Source organism: Haemorhous mexicanus, chromosome 16, assembly GCF_027477595.1.
Source record: "Haemorhous mexicanus isolate bHaeMex1 chromosome 16, bHaeMex1.pri, whole genome shotgun sequence".
Classification (NCBI taxonomy): domain Eukaryota; kingdom Metazoa; phylum Chordata; class Aves; order Passeriformes; family Fringillidae; genus Haemorhous; species Haemorhous mexicanus.
Window position 1 is genome coordinate 5,065,047 of NC_082356.1, and position 20,675 is coordinate 5,085,721.

At 58.1% G+C, this 20,675-nt stretch overlaps 1 protein-coding gene, 1 long non-coding RNA gene and 1 pseudogene across 2 annotated transcripts; 2 read left to right on the plus strand and 1 right to left on the minus strand.

Annotated features, from left to right (window-relative positions):
- The first annotated feature begins 868 nt into the window (after nt 1-868).
- On the plus strand, nt 869-2,460 carry NOP10 (NOP10 ribonucleoprotein). Its single transcript, XM_059861068.1, has 2 exons — nt 869-1,012; nt 2,173-2,460. Exons 1-2 carry the CDS (start codon nt 959-961, stop codon nt 2,311-2,313), a joined length of 195 nt encoding a protein of 64 aa, XP_059717051.1. The 5' UTR covers nt 869-958; the 3' UTR covers nt 2,314-2,460.
- A 7,923-nt stretch (nt 2,461-10,383) lies between these two features.
- Nucleotides 10,384-12,765, plus strand: LOC132334939 (uncharacterized). Its single transcript, XR_009488571.1, has 4 exons — nt 10,384-10,529; nt 11,220-11,250; nt 12,248-12,288; nt 12,371-12,765. It is a non-coding gene; the product is annotated as an uncharacterized LOC132334939 (long non-coding RNA).
- Nucleotides 12,766-13,947: 1,182 nt separating this feature from the next.
- The window catches only part of LOC132334602 (telomere repeats-binding bouquet formation protein 1-like), a 15,794-nt pseudogene continuing 9,066 nt past the window's right edge, over nt 13,948-20,675 (minus strand).

Below are 20,675 nucleotides of genomic sequence, written 5' to 3' on the forward strand. Positions count from 1 at the left end.
TCGGACGCAAAAGTGTCCCCCAAGTTCCTTCCCGAACCCCCAAACATCGTGTTCGAGCCACTTCCGGGACTACTGCTCCCATGCTGCTCCGCGGCGCACGTCCGGCGCTTACAGCCGGGACTTCATCTCCCGTCATGCCCCACGCCCCACCAAGAGCCATTGCAGCCGCGCCTAGAACTCCCGTGATGCTCCGCGGCCCTGTTAAACCGTACCGTGCCCCCGCCTACAACTCCCATCACCCCCCGCGCCCCAGAGAGCCCCGTTCGAGCTCCCCAAGGGCCCGCCCGGACCCCGAAGGGCCCCAAATTCTCCTCCCTGACCTCCAAGGGCTCCCCTGGACCCCCAAATGCTGCCCCGGACCCCGAAGTGTCCCTCAGAACCCCTGAGTGCCCCTCCAAGTGCCCACCCGGCCCCCCCAAGTGTTCTCCAGACCCTCAAGTTCTCTCTGAATTCCCTCCCCAGACCCAAAACTGCCCCAAATGTGCCCCAGAAATGTCTTAAATTCCCTTATTTTGGACCCACACTCCCCTTTTTGAGGCCAAACTTTCCCTTCCTGGATCCAAAGTCTCCTTTTTTGTGCACAACTTTCCCTTTTTTAGACCAAAATTCGCGGTTTTGGGTCTACTCTTCCCGTCTGGGCACCCAAATTCCCATTTTTTCACCCCAATTTCCAAATTTTCAGCCCAAATTCCCCTTTTTGAGCCCAAACTTTCCCTTCCCTGACAGAAATTCCCCATTATGAGTCCCAATTTCTCCCCTTTTTTGGACCCAAACTCCCTTTTTCGTCCCAAATTTTCCCTTTTTCTTCCAAATGTTCCCCTTGGCTCGCATCTACAGTGCCCGCTCACTTCCGGGACTACATTTCCCATCACCCTCTTTGCCAACTTCCGATACAAACCCCGCCTACTCTCTGGTAATCCTGAGGCGACTTCCGGTCGTGTTTCCCGCCATTGCCGCTATGTTCCTGCAGTGCTACGAGAACGAGCGCGGGGAACGCGTTTACACCCTGAAGGTACCGGGGGGATTTTGAGGCAATTTTGGGGATTTTTGGGGCATTTTGGGGGATTTCGGGAGGGCTCTGAGGGGATCCGCGGGGTTTGGGTGCCCGGGGAGCGGTGCGGGGGAGCTTGGGTGCCCTGAGGGGGGAACTTTGGTCCAAAAAAGGGAGAATTTTGGTCCAGAAAAGGGAGAATTTGGGACTAAAAATGAGAATTTGGGTCTAAAAGTGGTGAATTTGGGCCAAGGAAAGGAAAGGTCGGGCTCAATAACGGGAGTTTGGGTTGAAAAAAATGGAATTTGGCTCTAAAAAAGGGGAATTTGTGTGCTCAAGGTGGGAAGTCTGGACCCAGAAAGGGGAATTTTGGTCCGAAAACGGAAATTTGGGTCTAAAAAAGGAGAATTTGAGTCGAAAGAAGGGGAATTTGGGTCCAAAAAGGGGGACTTGTGGTCTGAAAATGGGGAATTTGGTGCTCAGATGGGAAGATTGGGTCCAAAAAGGGGAATTTGGGTACAAAAATGGGAATTTGGGTACAAAGATGGGATTTTGGTTCTCCTGAGGGGACATTTTGGGGTGAATTTAAGGGTTCTGTGGGGGGAATTTGGGGCATTTTGGGTATCCTGAGGGGAGAATTTGGGGGATTTTGGGAGAAATTGGGGGAGTTTGGGTGTCCTGAGGGGGGAGTTTGGAGGATTTTGGGGGATTTGGGATTCCTGAGGGGGATTTTGGGGGGAATTAGGAGGAATTTGCGCGATTTTAGGGGATTTTGGGTGTCCTGAGGGGCGATTTTGTGGGGTTTTGGGGGAATTTGGGAGGATTTTCAGGCATTTGGGGAATTTTAGGTGTTCTGAGGGGGATTTTGGGAGGATTTTGGGGGGATTTTGGGTGTCCTGAGGGGGGGATTTGGGGGGAAATTTGAGGGATTTTGGGTGTCTTGACAGGGAATTTTGGGGATTTGGGGCGATTTTAGGGGAATTTCGGTGTCCTGAGGGGAGAATTAGGGGGATTTGGGGTGTCATGAGGGGGATTTTGAGTGTCCTGAAGGGGGAATTTGGGGAAGCCTGGGGCAATTTGGGGGGAATTTGGTTGTCCGGGGGGGGGATTTTGGGGGGAATGTGCTGGATTTGGGGTGATTTGTGGGATCTGTGGTGATGTTTTGCCACACCATCCCCCAGAAGGTGTCCCCGGGCGGGATCCCCACACGCTCGGCTCACCCCGCCCGCTTCTCCCCCGATGACAAATTCTCCCGGCACCGCCTGGCCCTGAAACGGCGCTTCGGGGTCCTGCCCACCCAGCGGGGCCGGCCCCTGCTCTGAGCGACCCCAAAAACCCCGAGAGGAGCAGCGGGAAGAGGGAGATGAACTCAAATAAAATCCACTCGAGGTGGAACTGAACTGCAGTGGGATGGAAGGAAGGGGTGAAAGAGGAGGAAGATGTAAATATTAAAGGATTTGGTGGCCGAGGGTCTCTGAGTGGTGGTGTTCCCAAAGAAATTTGGGGTTTTTTTTCTTGGTTTTGGGAGATTTTTGGGGTCTGGGAGGGAATTTAAGGGGATCTATGGGGCGCGGGGGATGATGGGAGTTGTAGGCGCGAGTATAATAGAGTACTATAGGGCGCGGGGGGTGGCGGGAGTTGTATGCGCGAGTATAATAAAACTCTATAGGGCACGGGGGGTGATGGGAGTTGTAGGCGCGGCTATAACGGGGCTCTGTGTGGCGCGGGGGATGATGGGATCTGTAACGGATTTTATGGGCGTGGGGCATGTCGGGAGTTGTATGCGCGGGTATAATAGGGCTCTATGGGGCGCAGGTGGTGATGGGAGTTGTAGGTGCGGATATAATAGGGCTCTGTGGAGCACGGGGCACGATGGGAGTTTAAAGCGCGGACATTACGGGGGTCTATGGAGCGCGGGGAGTGATGGGAGTTGGATGCGCTGCTTTAATGGATCCGCGGGGCATGACGGGAGATAGAGGCTGTGCTTTAATAGGCCTCATTTAGGCCGAGGGACATGACGAGGAAGGAATGCTTTGCTTTAATGACACCGCGCGGGACATCACGGGAGATGGAGGCTCTGCTTTATGGAACTTAATTGGGCCGCGGGGCATGACGGGAGCTGTAGTCCCGAAAGCGGCGCATGGAGGCCTCTGTGTGGCACTCGGGGGTCCCGGGAGCCGCTTGGGGATTCTGGGGGAGCACTCGGGGGTCTCGCAGGGTCTGGGGGGCGCCAATGGGGCCCACGGAGGCGATACCGGGCACTCTGAGGAGCGCGGGGACTGACGGGAGTTGTAGGCCGGGCTCTATTTTGCCGCTACGGGGCCGCGGGCCATGACGGGAGTTGTAGGCCCCGCTCCATTAAGCGTCTATGAGGCCGCCGTGCATGGCGGGAATTGTAGGCCAAACATCTCTAAAATGGCGCCGCCCCAGGCCCCGCCCCTAGGTCCTGTTCCTGGGTGCCGATTGGTCGCAAGCAGAGACGGGCGGGAGCTTCAGCCAATAGGGTGAGGCAGAGGCGGGAACAGCTCATCGAACCCCTCCAGTCCCTCCCAGTACATCCCAGTTTGCCCCAGTGCCTCCCAGTATCTCCCAGTACGTCCCAGTCCCTTCCCGGCCAAACCTCAGCTCTGGCCCCGCCCTTCCTTGACCACACCTCCCTCTCTGACCACGCCCTTTATTCCTGGCACCGCCCCCTTCCTTGGCCCCGCCCCCTCCCAGTAGCCCCCCCCTCATTTCCAGTTCCCCGCGGCTGCTTTGGGAAGGTGAGTGGGGCCCCAGTAACTCCCAGTTCATCCCAGTAACTCCCAGTAACCCCCCCCAGTAACTCCCAGTAACCCCCCCAGTAACTCCCAGTAACTCCCAGTTCATCCCAGTAACTCCCAGTAACCCCCCCCAGTAACTCCCAGTAACTCCCAGTAACTCCCAGTTCATCCAAGTAACTCCCCCAGTAACCCCCCCAGTAATCCCCAGTCCATCCCAGTTCATCCCAGTAACTCCCAGTAACCCCCCAGTAACCTTCCAGTAACTCCCAGTCCATCCCAGTAACCCCCCAGTCCATCCAAGTAACTCCCAGTCCATCCCAGTAACTCCCAGTAACCCCCCCAGTTACCGCCCAGTAACTCCCAGTCCATCCCAGTAACCCCCCCCAGTCCATCCCAGTAACTCCCAGTCCATCCCAGTAACCGCCCAGTAACTCCCAGTCCATCCCAGTAACCCCCCCCAGTCCATCCCAGTAACCCCCCCCAGTCCATCCCAGTAACTCCCAGTCCTCCCCAGTATCTCCCAGTTTGTCCAGTTCCCTCCCAGTAGCCCCCAGTCCATCCAGTCTGTCCCAGTCTGTCCCAGTTTGTTCCAGTCCCGCCCTGCTCAGGAATCCCAGTGACTCATCCCCCCCTCCCAGTTCCCCCCAGTTGCTTCCTCTTCCCTCCCAGTCCCTCCCAGTCCCTCCCAGTCCCTCCCAGTCCCTCCCAGTCCCCTCCCAGTCCCCTTCCAGTCCCCTCCCAGTCCCCTTCCAGTCCCTCCCAGTCCCTTCCAGTTCCCTCTCAGTCCCCTCCCAGTCCCTCCCAGTATCCCCCAGTATCCCCCAGCATCTCCCAGTCCCTCCCAGTCAGTCCCAGTTCCCACCAGTTTGTCCCAGTCCCGCCCTGCTCAGGAATCCCGGTGACTCACCCGGCCCCAGTCCCTCCCAGTTTGCCCCAGTCCCTCCCAGTTTGTCCGAGTTCCCTCCCAGTTTGTCCCAGTCCCTCCCAGTTTGTCCCAGTCCCTCCCAGTTTGTCCCAGTCCCTCCCAATCCCCTCCCAGTCTGTCCCAGTCTGTCCCAGTCCCTCCCGTTCCCCTCCCAGTCCCTCCCAGTTTGTCCCAGTCCCTCCCAGTCCCTCCCAGTCCATCCCAGTCCCTCCCAATCCCCCCCCAGTCCATCCCAGTTTGTCCCAGTCTGTCCCAGTTCCCCCCGGGCCCTCTGGAGTTTCCCCTCCCCCCCCCAGAGCTCAAAGGTCACGGAATGGAGCGGGAGCGGCTGCGGGCACTGGTGATACTGGGAGGTACTGGGGGGGACTGGGATGGACTGGGAGGGACTGGGAGGGAACTGGGATGGACTGGGAGGGACTGGGATGGACTGGGATGGACTGGGAGGGACTGGGAGGGACTGGGATGGACTGGGAGGGACTGGGAGGGACTGGGGGGACTGGGATGGAACTGGAGGGGACTGGGAGGGACTGGGAGGGACTGGGAGGGAACTGGGAGGGGATTGGGAGGGACTGGGAGGGGACTGGGTTATACTGGGATTGAACTGGGAGGGACTGGGACGGTTTGGGCATTACTGGTTTGAACTGGGCCCAGTGCCCCCACCCATACTGGTTTAACGGTGTCCCCTCCCCCCCCCAGTGCTGTCCCTGGCCAGAGGGGACCCCCCCGGTGAGTGACTGGGGCAAACTGGGAGGGACTGGGGGGGACTGGGAGAAACTGGGGGGGACTGGGAGGGACTGGGACAGAAAACCCAAACTGGTTTATACTGGGTGGGGGAGGTCCATACAGGTCCGTACTGGTCCGTACTGGTCTGTACTGGTCCATACTGGTCCGTACTGGTCCATACTGGTCCGTACTGGTCCGTACTGGTCTGTACTGGTCCATACTGGTCCATACTGGTCTGTACTGGTCATACTGGTTTATACTGGTCAGTGCTGGTCCATACTGATCTGTACTGGTCATACTGGTCCATACTGGTCCGTACTGGTCCATACTGGTCCATACTGGTCTGTACTGGTCCGTACTGGTCTGTACTGGTCTGTTCTGTCTGTACTGGTCCGTACTGGTCCGTACTGGTCTGTACTGGTTTATACTGGTCTCTAACTGGTCCATACTGGTCTGTACTGGTCCGTACTGGTGTCTCTGACCCCTCCCTCCCCCCCAGGTGCCTCCAGTCCCTTCCATTACGGTGAGTGCGGGACTGGGACAGACTGGGAGGGTCCCCAAGGTGTCCCCAGCTGTCCCCAAATGTCCCCGAATGTCCCCAGGTGTCCCCAGAGTGTCCCCAAATGTCCCCGAATGTCCCCAGGTGTCCCCAAGGTGTCCCTGTCCTGTCCCCAGCTGTCCCCCAGGTGTGTCACAGGTGTCCCCAGGTGTGTCCCCAAGGTGTCCCCAAGGTGTCCCCAGGTGTGTCCCCAAGGTGTCCCCAAGGTGTCCCTGAGGTGTCCCCAAAGTGTCCCGAAAACGTTCCCAGGTGTCCCCCAGAGTGTCCCTGACTGTCCCCAGGTGTCCCCCAGGTGTCCCCAGAGTTTACCCAGGTGTGTCCCCAGCTGTCCCAGCTGTCCCCCAGCTGTCCCAGCTGTCCCCCAGGTGTCCCCAGCTGTCCCCCAGCTATACCCCAGCTGTCCCCAGGTGTCTCCAGCTGTCCCCAGCTGTCCCCAGCTGTCCCCAGCTGTCCCCAGCTGTGTCCCAGCTGTCCCCAAGGTGTCCCCAAGGTGTCCCCAGATGTGCCCAAGGTGTCCCCAGGTGTGTCCCAGGTGTCCCCAGCTGTCCCCGTGTGTCCCCAGACTGGTGTCACCTGCGCGTCGGTGGCCTCGTGGTGGCCGCGGTGCTGAGCGTGCTGGGGATCGCCGTGCTGCTCAGTGAGTCACACCTGGCACCTGGGCCACCTGGGGGGCACCTGTGTCATTGTCACCTGGGTGTCACCTGTGTGTCACCTGTGTCACTGGCACCTACCTGGGTGTCACCTGGGTGTCACCTGTGTCATCTGTGTCATTGTCACCTACCTGGGTGTCACCTGGGTGTCACCTGTGTCATTGTCACCTGTGTGTCATTGTCACCTGGGTGGCACCTGTGTCATTGTCACCTCCCTGTGTCACCTGTGTGTCACTGTTACCTATGTGTCACCTGTATCACCTGACATTGTCACCTGTGTGTCACCTGTGTCACCTGCATGTCATCTTTGTGTACCTGTGTTATTGTTACCTGTGTCATCTGTGGCACCTCTCTGTGGCACCTGTGTGGCACCTGTGTGTCACCTGTGTCACTGTCACCTGAGTGTCACTGGCACCTGGGTGTCACCTGTGTGTCACCTGTGTCATCTGTGTCATTGTCACCTGTGGCACCTGTGTGTCACCTGTGTCACTGGCACCTACCTGTGTGTCACCTGTGTGGCACCTGTGTCATTGGCACCTGTGTCATTGGCACCTGTGTGTCACCTGTGTCATCTGTGTCACCTCCCTATGTCACCTGTGTCACTGTCACCTGTCCCTGTGTGTCACCTGTGTCACCTGTCCCTGTGTGCCACCTGTGTCCCCTCTGTGTCCCCTCAGGTGGGAAGTGCAAGTGCCGGAGCAAGGCCAGGTGGGACCTGGGGACAGCAATGGGGACACTGGGGACATTTGGGGACATTGAGAGGGTTGGGGACAGTGGGGACAGTGAGGGGACATTGGGGACAGTGAGGGGACATTGGGGACATTGGAGACCTGGGGACAGCAATGGGGACAGTGGGGACATTTGGGGACATTGGGGACAGTGAGAGGGTTGGGGACAGTGGGGACAGTGAGGGGACAGTGTGGGGACATTGGGGACATTGGAGACCTGGGGACAGCAGTGGGGACACTGGCGACATATGGGGACATTTGGGGACAGTGAGGGGACATTGGGGACATTGGAGACCTGGGGTCAGCAGTGGGGACAGTGGGGACATTTTGGGTTTGGGGACAGTGAGAGGGTTGGGGACATTTGGGGACCTTTGTGGGGATGTGTGGGCATTGGGGACAGTGGGGACAGTGGGGGATTTGGGGACATTGAGGGGCTGTTGGGGACATTGGGGACACTTGGGGGACATCGGGGGTTTTTTGGGGACGTCAGGGGGATTTGGGGGTTGGGGATTTGGGGACACTTTGGGGACACTCGGGGGGGTTGGGGACAGTGGGGACATTCTGGGTTTGGGGACATTGGGGACACTTTGGGGACATTTGGGAAACACTGGTGGGGTTGGGACACTTTGGGGACATTGGGGGGATTGGGGACACTGGGGACATTGAGGGGGTTGGGAACATTTTGGGACGTCTTGGGGACACATGGTTGGGGACATCGGGGGATTTGGGGACATCTGGGGGGAGTTGGGGGTTGGGACACTTTGGGGACATTTGGGGGGGTTGGGGACATTTGGGGACATTGGGGGGTTGGGGACATTTGGGGACTTTGGGGGGATTGGGGGGTTGGGGACATTGAGGGGGTTGGGGACACTTGGGGACATTTGGGGGCATTGGGGGATTGGGGACACTTGGGGGCTTGATGACACTTTGGGGACACTCGGTGACCCCGAGCTGTCCCCTCCCCTCCCCCCCCGCAGCCGCCGCCCCCCCCCCGGAGCTGCCACCCCCGGCTGGGACAGGTGAGTGTCCCCTCCCCCCCCCGGGGACATTGGGGACAGCGAGGGGACAGTGCCACCCCTGAGCCCGCCCCTCTCTCCGCAGGAGCCTGAGCTGTCCCCAAGTGTCCCCAGAGTGTCCCCAAAGTGTCCCCAGATTGTCCCCGACAGGTGACACCGGATGGGGGGGAGGGGCCGCGTTCATTCCCCCAAAATGTCCCCCAATGTCCCCAAATGTCCCCAAATGTCCCCAAAATGTCCCAAAATGTCCCCCAATGTTCCCAATGTCCCCAAATGTTCCCAATGTCCCCAAATGTTCCCAATGTCCCCAAAATGTCCCCAATGTCCCCAAAAGTCCCTAAATGTCCCCAAATGTCCCCCAATGTTCCCCAATGTCCCCAAATGTCCCTAATGTCCCCTGAATGTCCCCAATGTCCCTGAATGTTCCCAATGTCCCCAAATGTCCCCAATATCCCCAAATGTGCCCAAATGTCCCCAAATGTCCCCATAATGTCCCCAAATGTCCCCAAATGTCCCCAACGAAGGCAATGAATAAAAATGGATGAAAAAATCGGATTTTGGTCATTGGGGGAGGGGACACAGGGACAGCGGTGGCACCGGGAGGGGACACGGGGACAAGGGGGACATGAGGGGTGACAGTGGCCTTGGGGATAGTGAGGTGACAGTGGCCTTGGGGACATGGGGGTGACAGTGGCCTTGGGGACAGCGAGGGGTGACAGTGGCCTTGGGGACAGTGAGGGTGACAGTGGCCTTGGGGACACTGAGGCGATGGTGGCACCAGAAGAGGACGCGAGACCAGACGTGACACTGGAGTGACAACGGCCTTGGGGACATCGGGGCCGTGGTGGCACCAGGAGGGGACATTGAAGGGATGGTGGCCTTGGGGACATTGGGTCAGTGGTGACACCCGGAGGGGACACAAGGCCTTGGGGACATCGGAGCCATGGTGGCACCAGGAGGGGACACAAGGCCAAGGGTGACATTGGGTCAGTGGTGGCCTTGGGGACATTGGGGCCATGGTGGCTTTGGGGACATCGGGTCAGTGGTGGCCTTCGGGACATCAGGGTGAGGGTGGAACCGGGAGGGGACACTGAAATGATGGTGGCCTTGGGGACATTGGGTCAATGATGGTGGCATCAGGAGGGGACACTGAGTCACTGGTGGCTTTGGGGACATCGAGGCCATGGTGGCACCAGGAGGGGACACAAGGCCTTGGGGACATCGGGGCCACGGTGGCCTTGGGGACATTGGGTCACCGGTGGCCTTGGGGACATCGGGGTGAGGGTGGCACCAGGTCCCTGCTGTGTCCGGTCGATGTCCCCGTGTCCCTCAGGTGACCGAGCCCAGGGGACGTCCCCACGTCCCTGCAGCTGCACGAGCCCGCGGTGGCACCGCCGTCCCCACAGTGTCACCATGGTGTCCCCACGGTGTCCCCACATGTCCCCTCATGTCCCCAGGTATCCCTTCATGTCCCCACGGTGTCCCCAGGTGTCCCCACGGTGTCCCCAAAGTGTCCCCAGCTCCATGACGCTGTGCTGGCCACCATCCCCACGTCCCTCCAGATGCCACCACCAAGTGTCCCCTTGATGTCCCCTGGTGTCCCAATCTCCATGGTGACCTGGTGGCCACCATCCCCATGGCCCTCCAGATGCCACCTGGTGTCCCCAGGTGTCCCTCAGGTGTCCCTCAGGTGCCGATGTCCTCGGTGACGTGGGCGTAGATCTGGCTGTCCCCAGCTGTCCCCAGCTGTCCCCAGGTGTCCCCAGGTGCCCCAGGTGGCCCTCAGGTGCTGATGTCCCCAGGTGTCCCCACCTGTCCCCAGGTGCCCCAGCTGTCCCTCCAGGTGTCCCCAGGTGTCCCCCAGGTGCCGATGTCCTCGCTGATGTAGGCGTAGATCTGGGTGTCCCCAGCTGTCCCCAGGTGTCCCCAGCTGTCCCAGGTGCCCCTCAGGTGCGGATGTCCTTGGTGACGTGGACGCAGATCTGGCTGTCCCCAGGTGCTCCCAGCTGTCCCCAAGGTGTCCCCAAGGTGTCCCCAGATGTGCCCAAGGTGTCCCCAGGTGTGTCCCAGGTGTCCCCAGCTGTCCCCGTGTGTCCCCAGACTGGTGTCACCTGCGCGTCGGTGGCCTCGTGGTGGCCGCGGTGCTGAGCGTGCTGGGGATCGCCGTGCTGCTCAGTGAGTCACACCTGGCACCTGGGCCACCTGGGGGGCACCTGTGTCATTGTCACCTGGGTGTCACCTGTGTGTCACCTGTGTCACTGGCACCTACCTGGGTGTCACCTGGGTGTCACCTGTGTCATCTGTGTCATTGTCACCTACCTGGGTGTCACCTGGGTGTCACCTGTGTCATTGTCACCTGTGTGTCATTGTCACCTGGGTGGCACCTGTGTCATTGTCACCTCCCTGTGTCACCTGTGTGTCACTGTTACCTGTGTGTCACCTGTATCACCTGACATTGTCACCTGTGTGTCACCTGTGTCACCTGCATGTCATCTTTGTGTACCTGTGTTATTGTTACCTGTGTCATCTGTGGCACCTCTCTGTGGCACCTGTGTGGCACCTGTGTGTCACCTGTGTCACTGTCACCTGAGTGTCACTGGCACCTGGGTGTCACCTGTGTGTCACCTGTGTCATCTGTGTCATTGTCACCTGTGGCACCTGTGTGTCACCTGTGTCACTGGCACCTACCTGTGTGTCACCTGTGTGGCACCTGTGTCATTGGCACCTGTGTCATTGGCACCTGTGTGTCACCTGTGTCATCTGTGTCACCTCCCTATGTCACCTGTGTCACTGTCACCTGTCCCTGTGTGTCACCTGTGTCACCTGTCCCTGTGTGCCACCTGTGTCCCCTCTGTGTCCCCTCAGGTGGGAAGTGCAAGTGCCGGAGCAAGGCCAGGTGGGACCTGGGGACAGCAATGGGGACACTGGGGACATTTGGGGACATTGAGAGGGTTGGGGACAGTGGGGACAGTGAGGGGACATTGGGGACAGTGAGGGGACATTGGGGACATTGGAGACCTGGGGACAGCAATGGGGACAGTGGGGACATTTGGGGACATTGGGGACAGTGAGAGGGTTGGGGACAGTGGGGACAGTGAGGGGACAGTGTGGGGACATTGGGGACATTGGAGACCTGGGGACAGCAGTGGGGACACTGGCGACATATGGGGACATTTGGGGACAGTGAGGGGACATTGGGGACATTGGAGACCTGGGGTCAGCAGTGGGGACAGTGGGGACATTTTGGGTTTGGGGACAGTGAGAGGGTTGGGGACATTTGGGGACCTTTGTGGGGATGTGTGGGCATTGGGGACAGTGGGGACAGTGGGGGATTTGGGGACATTGAGGGGCTGTTGGGGACATTGGGGACACTTGGGGGACATCGGGGGTTTTTTGGGGACGTCAGGGGGATTTGGGGGTTGGGGATTTGGGGACACTTTGGGGACACTCGGGGGGGTTGGGGACAGTGGGGACATTCTGGGTTTGGGGACATTGGGGACACTTTGGGGACATTTGGGAAACACTGGTGGGGTTGGGACACTTTGGGGACATTGGGGGGATTGGGGACACTGGGGACATTGAGGGGGTTGGGAACATTTTGGGACATCTTGGGGACACATGGTTGGGGACATCGGGGGATTTGGGGACATCTGGGGGGAGTTGGGGGTTGGGACACTTTGGGGACATTTGGGGGGGTTGGGGACATTTGGGGACATTGGGGGGTTGGGGACATTTGGGGACTTTGGGGGGATTGGGGGGTTGGGGACATTGAGGGGGTTGGGGACACTTGGGGACATTTGGGGGCATTGGGGGATTGGGGACACTTGGGGGCTTGATGACACTTTGGGGACACTCGGTGACCCCGAGCTGTCCCCTCCCCTCCCCCCCCGCAGCCGCCGCCCCCCCCCGGAGCTGCCACCCCCGGCTGGGACAGGTGAGTGTCCCCTCCCCCCCCCGGGGACATTGGGGACAGCGAGGGGACAGTGCCACCCCTGAGCCCGCCCCTCTCTCCGCAGGAGCCTGAGCTGTCCCCAAGTGTCCCCAGAGTGTCCCCGACAGGTGACACCGGATGGGGGGGAGGGGCCGCGTTCATTCCCCCAAAATGTCCCCCAATGTCCCCAAATGTCCCCAAATGTCCCCAAAATGTCCCAAAATGTCCCCCAATGTTCCCAATGTCCCCAAATGTTCCCAATGTCCCCAAATGTTCCCAATGTCCCCAAAATGTCCCCAATGTCCCCAAAAGTCCCTAAATGTCCCCAAATGTCCCCCAATGTTCCCCAATGTCCCCAAATGTCCCTAATGTCCCCTGAATGTCCCCAATGTCCCTGAATGTTCCCAATGTCCCCAAATGTCCCCAATATCCCCAAATGTGCCCAAATGTCCCCAAATGTCCCCATAATGTCCCCAAATGTCCCCAAATGTCCCCAACGAAGGCAATGAATAAAAATGGATGAAAAAATCGGATTTTGGTCATTGGGGGAGGGGACACAGGGACAGCGGTGGCACCGGGAGGGGACACGGGGACAAGGGGGACATGAGGGGTGACAGTGGCCTTGGGGACATTGAGGTGACAGTGGCCTTGGGGACATGGGGGGTGACAGTGGCCTTGGGGACAGCGAGGGGTGACAGTGGCCTTGGGGACAGTGAGGGTGACAGTGGCCTTGGGGACACTGAGGCGATGGTGGCACCAGAAGAGGACGCGAGACCAGACGTGACACTGGAGTGACAACGGCCTTGGGGACATCGGGGCCGTGGTGGCACCAGGAGGGGACATTGAAGGGATGGTGGCCTTGGGGACATTGGGTCAGTGGTGACACCCGGAGGGGACACAAGGCCTTGGGGACATCGGAGCCATGGTGGCACCAGGAGGGGACACAAGGCCAAGGGTGACATTGGGTCAGTGGTGGCCTTGGGGACATTGGGGCCATGGTGGCTTTGGGGACATCGGGTCAGTGGTGGCCTTCGGGACATCAGGGTGAGGGTGGAACCGGGAGGGGACACTGAAATGATGGTGGCCTTGGGGACATTGGGTCAATGATGGTGGCATCAGGAGGGGACACTGAGTCACTGGTGGCTTTGGGGACATCGAGGCCATGGTGGCACCAGGAGGGGACACAAGGCCTTGGGGACATCGGGGCCACGGTGGCCTTGGGGACATTGGGTCACCGGTGGCCTTGGGGACATCGGGGTGAGGGTGGCACCAGGTCCCTGCTGTGTCCGGTCGATGTCCCCGTGTCCCTCAGGTGACCGAGCCCAGGGGACGTCCCCACGTCCCTGCAGCTGCACGAGCCCGCGGTGGCACCGCCGTCCCCACAGTGTCACCATGGTGTCCCCACGGTGTCCCCACATGTCCCCTCATGTCCCCAGGTATCCCTTCATGTCCCCACGGTGTCCCCAGGTGTCCCCACGGTGTCCCCAAAGTGTCCCCAGCTCCATGACGCTGTGCTGGCCACCATCCCCACGTCCCTCCAGCCACCACCAAGTGTCCCCTTGATGTCCCCTGGTGTCCCAATCTCCATGGTGACCTGGTGGCCACCATCCCCATGGCCCTCCAGATGCCACCTGGTGTCCCCAGGTGTCCCTCAGGTGTCCCTCAGGTGCCGATGTCCTCGGTGACGTGGGCGTAGATCTGGCTGTCCCCAGCTGTCCCCAGCTGTCCCCAGGTGTCCCCAGGTGCCCCAGGTGGCCCTCAGGTGCTGATGTCCCCAGGTGTCCCCACCTGTCCCCAGGTGCCCCAGCTGTCCCTCCAGGTGTCCCCAGGTGTCCCCCAGGTGCCGATGTCCTCGCTGATGTAGGCGTAGATCTGGGTGTCCCCAGCTGTCCCCAGGTGTCCCCAGCTGTCCCAGGTGCCCCTCAGGTGCGGATGTCCTTGGTGACGTGGACGCAGATCTGGCTGTCCCCAGGTGCTCCCAGCTGTCCCCAGGTGCCCCAGGTGCACCCAGCTGTCCCCAGGTGTCCCCAGGTGTCCCCCAGGTGCCGATGTCTCCAGCTGTCCCCAGGTGTCCCCAGCTGTCCCCAGGTGTCCCCAGGTGTCCCCCAGGTGCCGATGTCTCCAGCTGTCCCCAGGTGTCCCCAGCTGTCCCCAGGTGTCCCCAGCTGTCCCTAGGTGCCCCCAGCTGTCCCCAGGTGTCCCCAGCTGTCCCCAGGTGTCCCCAGCTGTCCCTCAGGTGCCCCAGGTGTCCCCAGGTGTTCCTCAGGTGCCGATGTCCCCAGCTGTCCCTAGGTGCCCCCAGGTGTCCCCAGGTGTCCCCAGCTGTCCCTAGGTGCCCCCAGGTGTCCCCAGGTGTCCCCAGCTGTCCCTAGGTGCCCCCAGGTGTCCCCAGCTGTACCCAGGTGTCCCCAGGTGTCCCCAGCTGTCCCCAGGTGTCCCCAGGTGTCCCCAGCTGTCCCCAGGTGCCAATGTCCTCGGTGACGTGGCTGTAGACCTGCGTGGCGCCCTTGACGCTGGTGGCCAGCAGGAAGTGGCGCTGCCCGGCGCGCAGGGGGACGCAGGCGCGGGGCGAGGGCGCCGGCAGCTCCTGCGCCGGCTCCAGGCGGCCGCCGGCGCCCGGGCGGAAGACGCGACTGGGCGCGAGGTCGTTGCCCAGCAGGAGGCGGCGGTGGCCGGCCAGGAGCAGCGGCTGGAACGCCAGGGAGAGCGCGCCGGCACCGCCGGCACCTCGCGGAACATGGAGCCCTCCCAGCGCATCAGCTGGGCGGGGCCGGGGTCAGGGGTCAGGGGTCAGGGGTCATGGGGTCATGGGGTCATGGGGTCATGGGGGGGCTGGGTTGGGCTGGGTTGGGTTGGGCTGGGCTGGGTTGGGTTGGGCTGGGTTGGGCTGGGTTGGGCTGGGTTGGGTTGGGCTGGGTTGGGCTGGGTTGGGCTGGGTTGGGTTGGGTTGGGCTGGGTTGGGTTGGGTTGGGTTGGGTTGGGCTGGGTTGGGTTGGGTTGGGTTGGGCTGGGTTGGGTTGGGTTGGGCTGGGTTGGGTTGGGTTGGGTTGGGTTGGGTTGGGTTGGGTTGGGTTGGGTTGGTTTGGGTTGGGCTGGGTTGGGCTGGGTTGGGCTGGGTTTGTTGGGTTGGGTTGGGTTGGGTTGGGTTGGGTTGGGCTGGGTTGGGTTGGGCAGGGTTGGGTTGGGTTGGGTTGGGTTGGGCTGGGTTGGGTTGGGCAGGGTTGGGTTGGGCTGGGTTGGGCTGGGCTGGGTTGGGTTGGGCTGGGCTGGGTTGGGCAGGGTTGGGTTGGGCTGGGTTGGGTTGGGTTGGGTTGGGTTGGGTTGGGCTGGGTTGGGTTGGGTTGGGCTGGGTTGGGCTGGGCTGGGTTGGGTTGGGTTGGGTTGGGTTGGGCTGGGTTGGGTTGGGTTGGGCTGGGTTGGGTTGGGTTGGGTTGGGTTGGGTTGGGTTGGGTTGGGTTGGGCTGGGCTGGGTTGGGCTGGGTTGGGCTGGGTTTGTTGGGTTGGGTTGGGTTGGGTTGGGTTGGGCTGGGTTGGGTTGGGCAGGGTTGGGTTGGGCTGGGTTGGGCTGGGTTGGGCTGGGTTGGGCTGGGTTGGGCTGGGCTGGGTTGGGCTGGGTTGGGTTGGGTTGGGTTGGGTTGGGTTGGGCTGGGTTGGGTTGGGTTGGGCTGGGTTGGGTTGGGTTGGGCTGGGTTGGGCTGGGCTGGGCTGGGTTGGGCTGGGCTGGGTTGGGCTGGGTTGGGCTGGGTTGGGTTGGGCTGGGTTGGGCTGGGTTGGGCTGGGTTGGGCTGGGTTGGGCTGGGTTGGGTATAACCAGTACAGCACTCACAGGTACTCCAGCAGCCCCAGCCCCATTCCCAGTACAAACCAGTATAACCAGTATAACCAGTACAGCACTCACAGGTACTCCAGCAGCCCCAGCCCCATTCCCAGTACAAACCAGTACAAACCAGTATAACCAGTACAGCACTCACAGGTACTCCAGCAGCCCCAGCCCCATTCCCAGTACAAACCAGTACAAACCAGTATAACCAGTACAGCACTCACAGGAACTCCAGCGGTCCCAGCCCCATTCCCAGTACAAACCAGTACAAACCAGTACAAACCAGTATGACCAGTACAGCACTCACAGGAACTCCAGCAGCCCCAGCCCCATTCCCAGTACAAACCAGTATAACCAGTATAACCAGTACAGCACTCACAGGTACTCCAGCAGCCCCAGCCCCATTCCCAGTACAAACCAGTACAAACCAGTACAAACCAGTATAACCAGTACGGCACTCACAGGAACTCCAGCAGCCCCAGCCCCATTCCCAGTACAAACCAGTACAAACCAGTACAAACCAGTATAACCAGTACAGCACTCACAGGTACTCCAGCAGCCCCAGCCCCATTCCCAGTACAAACCAGTACAAACCAGTATAACCAGTACAGCGCTCACAGGTACTCCAGCAGCCCCAGCCCCATTCCCAGTACAAACCAGTTCAAACCAGTATAACCAGTACAGCACTCACAGGTACTCCAGCAGCCCCGGCCCCATTCCCGGTACAAACCAGTACAAACCAGTACAAACCAGTACAAACCAGTATAACCAGTATAACACTCACAGGTACTCCAGCAGCCCCGGCCCCATTCCCGGTACAAACCAGTACAAACCAGTATAACCAGTACAGCACTCACAGGTACTCCAGCAGCCCCAGCCCCATTCCCAGTACAAACCAGTACAAACCAGTATAACCAGTATAACCAGTACAGCACTCACAGGTACTCCAGCAGCCCCAGCCCCATTCCCAGTACAAACCAGTACAAACCAGTATAACCAGTACAGCACTCACAGGTACTCCAGCAGCCCCAGCCCCATTCCCAGTACAAACCAGTACAAACCAGTATAACCAGTACAGCACTCACAGGAACTCCAGCAGCCCCAGCCCCATTCCCAGTACAAACCAGTTCAAACCAGTATAACCAGTACAGCACTCACAGGTACTCCAGCAGCCCCAGCCCCATTCCCAGTACAAACCAGTATAACCAGTATAACCAGTACAGCACTCACAGGTACTCCAGCAGCCCCAGCCCCATTCCCGGTACAAACCAGTACAAACCAGTATAACCAGTACAGCACTCACAGGTACTCCAGCAGCCCCAGCCCCATTCCCAGTACAAACCAGTATAACCAGTATAACCAGTACAGCACTCACAGGAACTCCAGCAGCCCCAGCCCCATTCCCAGTACAAACCAGTACAAACCAGTATAACCAGTATAACCAGTACAGCACTCACAGGTACTCCAGCAGCCCCAGCCCCATTCCCAGTACAAACCAGTACAAACCAGTATAACCAGTACAGCACTCACAGGTACTCCAGCAGCCCCAGCCCCATTCCCAGTACAAACCAGTACAAACCAGTACAAACCAGTATAACCAGTATAACACTTACAGGTACTCCAGCGGCCCCAGCCCCATTCCCAGTACAAACCAGTATAACCAGTATAACCAGTACAGCACTCACAGGTACTCCAGCAGCCCCAGCCCCATTCCCAGTACAAACCAGTATAACCAGTATAACCAGTGTAGCACTCACAGGTACTCCAGCAGCCCCAGCCCCATTCCCAGTACAAACCAGTACAAACCAGTATAACCAGTATAACCAGTACAGCACTCACAGGTACTCCAGCAGCCCCAGCCCCATTCCCAGTACAAACCAGTATAACCAGTATAACCAGTACAGCACTCACAGGTACTCCAGCAGCCCCAGCCCCATTCCCAGTACAAACCAGTACAAACCAGTATAACCAGTGTAGCACTCACAGGTACTCCAGCAGCCCCAGCCCCATTCCCAGTACAAACCAGTACAAACCAGTACAAACCAGTACAAACCAGTATAACCAGTACAGCACTCACAGGTACTCAGCAGCCCCAGCCCCATTCCCAGTACAAACCAGTATAACCAGTATAACCAGTACAGCACTCACAGGTACTCCAGCAGCCCCAGCCCCATTCCCAGTATAAACCAGTACAAACCAGTATAACCAGTACAGCACTCACAGGTACTCAGCAGCCCCAGCCCCATTCCCAGTACAAACCAGTATAACCAGTATAACCAGTACAGCACTCACAGGTACTCCAGCAGCCCCAGCCCCATTCCCAGTACAAACCAGTATAACCAGTATAACCAGTACAGCACTCACAGGTACTCCAGCAGCCCCAGCCCCATTCCCAGTACAAACCAGTACAAACCAGTACAAACCAGTACAAACCAGTTTGGGTAAATGATGAGGAGAATTTGGGACATTTGGGGACAATTTTGGGACATTTTAGGGACAAACTGGGGAAATTTGGGGTCTTTGGACAATTTTTGGGACATCTGGGGATACTTTGGGGACAAATTTGGGACAAATTTGGGACATTTTGGGGTCAGTTTTGGGGTCAATGATGGGGACAATTTGGGGACAATTTGGGGACAATTTGAGACATTTTGGGGCCATTTTTGGGGGATTTGGGACATTTGGGGACACTCGGGGACACTTTGGGGTCCTTGGGGACATTTTGGGGACGAAATGGGGAAATCTGGGGGAGGTGGGGACACCGGGGACAGTCCTGGGGAGTTGGGGACAGTTTGGGGACAATTTGGGGGATTTGGGGACAATTTGGGGGATTTGGAGACATTTTGGGGACAATTTGGGGACATTGGGGGACGTTTTAGGGACAAATTGGGACATTTTGGGGCCATTTTGGGGTCAATTCTGGGGAAAATTTGGGGACAATTTTGGGACATTTGGGACATTTTGGGGATTTTGGGGTGAATTTGGGATTTTGGGGTGAATTTGGGACAATTTGAGCCATTTTTGGGTGAATTTGGGGTGAATTTGGGGTGAATTTTGATGAATTTGGGTGAGTTTTGGGGTGAATTTGGGGCTTTTTGAGGTGAATTTTGGGGTGAATTTTGAGGTGAATTTGGGGTGATTTTGGGGTGAATTTTGGGGTGATTTGGGGGTAATTTGAGTGAATTTGGGTGAATTTTGGGGTGATTTTGGGGTGAATTTGGGATGAATTTGGGGTGAATTTGGGTGAATTTGGGTGAATTTGGGGGGAATTTTGGGGTGAATTTGGGTGAATTTGGGGGGAATTTTGAGGTGCATTTGGGGTGAATTTGGGGCTTTTTGGGGCTTTTTGGGGTGAATTTGGAGTGAATTTGAGGTGAATTTGTGGGAATTTCGGGGGAAATTTTGGGGGAATTTGGGGTGAATTTGGAGTGAATTTTGATGAATTTGGGGGGAATTTTGAGGTGAATTTGAGGTGAATTTTGGGGTGAATTTGGGGCTTTTTGGGGCTTTTTGGGGTGAATTTTGGGGGGAATTTGGGTGAATTTTGGGGTGAATTTGGGGTGAATTTGGGGTAATTTGGGGTGAATTTGGGACATTTTGGGGTGAATTGGGGTGAATTTGGGGTTTTTGGGGGCGAATTTGGGGTGAATTTGGGTGAATTTTGGGGCGAATATGGGGTGAACTTGGGGTGAATTTGGGACATTTTGGGTGAATTTTGAGGTGAATTTGGGTGAATTTTGGGGTGATTTAGGGGCTTTTTGGGGGGAATTTTGATGAATTTGGGGTGAATTTTGGGGTGATTTTGGGGTGAATTTGGGGCTTTTTGGGGTGAATTTAGGGGGGAATTTTGGGGTGAATTTGGGGGTGTTTTGGGTTGATTTGGGGTTTTTTGGGGTGAATTTTGGGTTTTTTGGGGTGATGTTGGGGTTTTTTGGGGTGAATTTAGGGGGAATTTTGGGGTGAATTTGGGGTTTTTTGGGGTGAATTAGGGGTGAATTTTGGGGTTTTTGGGGTGATTTTGGGGTTTTTGGGGTGAATTTGGGGGTTTTTTGGGGTGATTTTGGGGTTTTTTGGGGTGAATGTTGGGGTTTTTTGGGGTGAATTTTGGGTTTTTTGGGGTGATTTTGGGGTTTTGGGTCACTCGCAGCAGGGTCAGCTCTGGAAGGTGCCGGAAGCTCCCCTGGGGCAGCTCCTCGAGGTCCCAGCGGATCAGGGAGCTGGAACGGGGCAAAAGCGCGGGAATTTGGGAAATTCCAAATTGGGGAAAACTGGGGGAAATTGGGGGAATTTGGGGGAAAATTGGGAGAAAATTCGGGGGAAATTTGGGGGAAATTTGGGGAAAATTTGGGGGAAATTGGGGGAAAATTGGGGGAAATTTGGGGGAAAATTGGGGGGAAAAATTGGGGGAAATTGGGAAAATTTGGGGGAAAATTTGGGGAAAATTTGAGGGGAAATTTGGGGAAAATTTGGGGGAAATTGGGAAAATTTGGGGAAAATTGGGGAAGAATTTGGGGGGAAATTTCGGGGAAAAATTGGGGGAAATTTGGGAAAATTTGGGGGGAAATTTAGA

What these genes read in the sequence shown, in the direction of transcription:
- NOP10 (XM_059861068.1), top strand. Translation starts at nt 959, where the DNA reads ATGTTCCTGCAGTGCTACGAGAACGAGCGCGGGGAACGCGTTTACACC. An exon ending in AACGCGTTTACACCCTGAAG is followed by an intron (nt 1,013 to 2,172) that starts GTACCGGGGGGA and finishes ACCATCCCCCAG; the next exon opens with AAGGTGTCCCCGGGCGGGAT.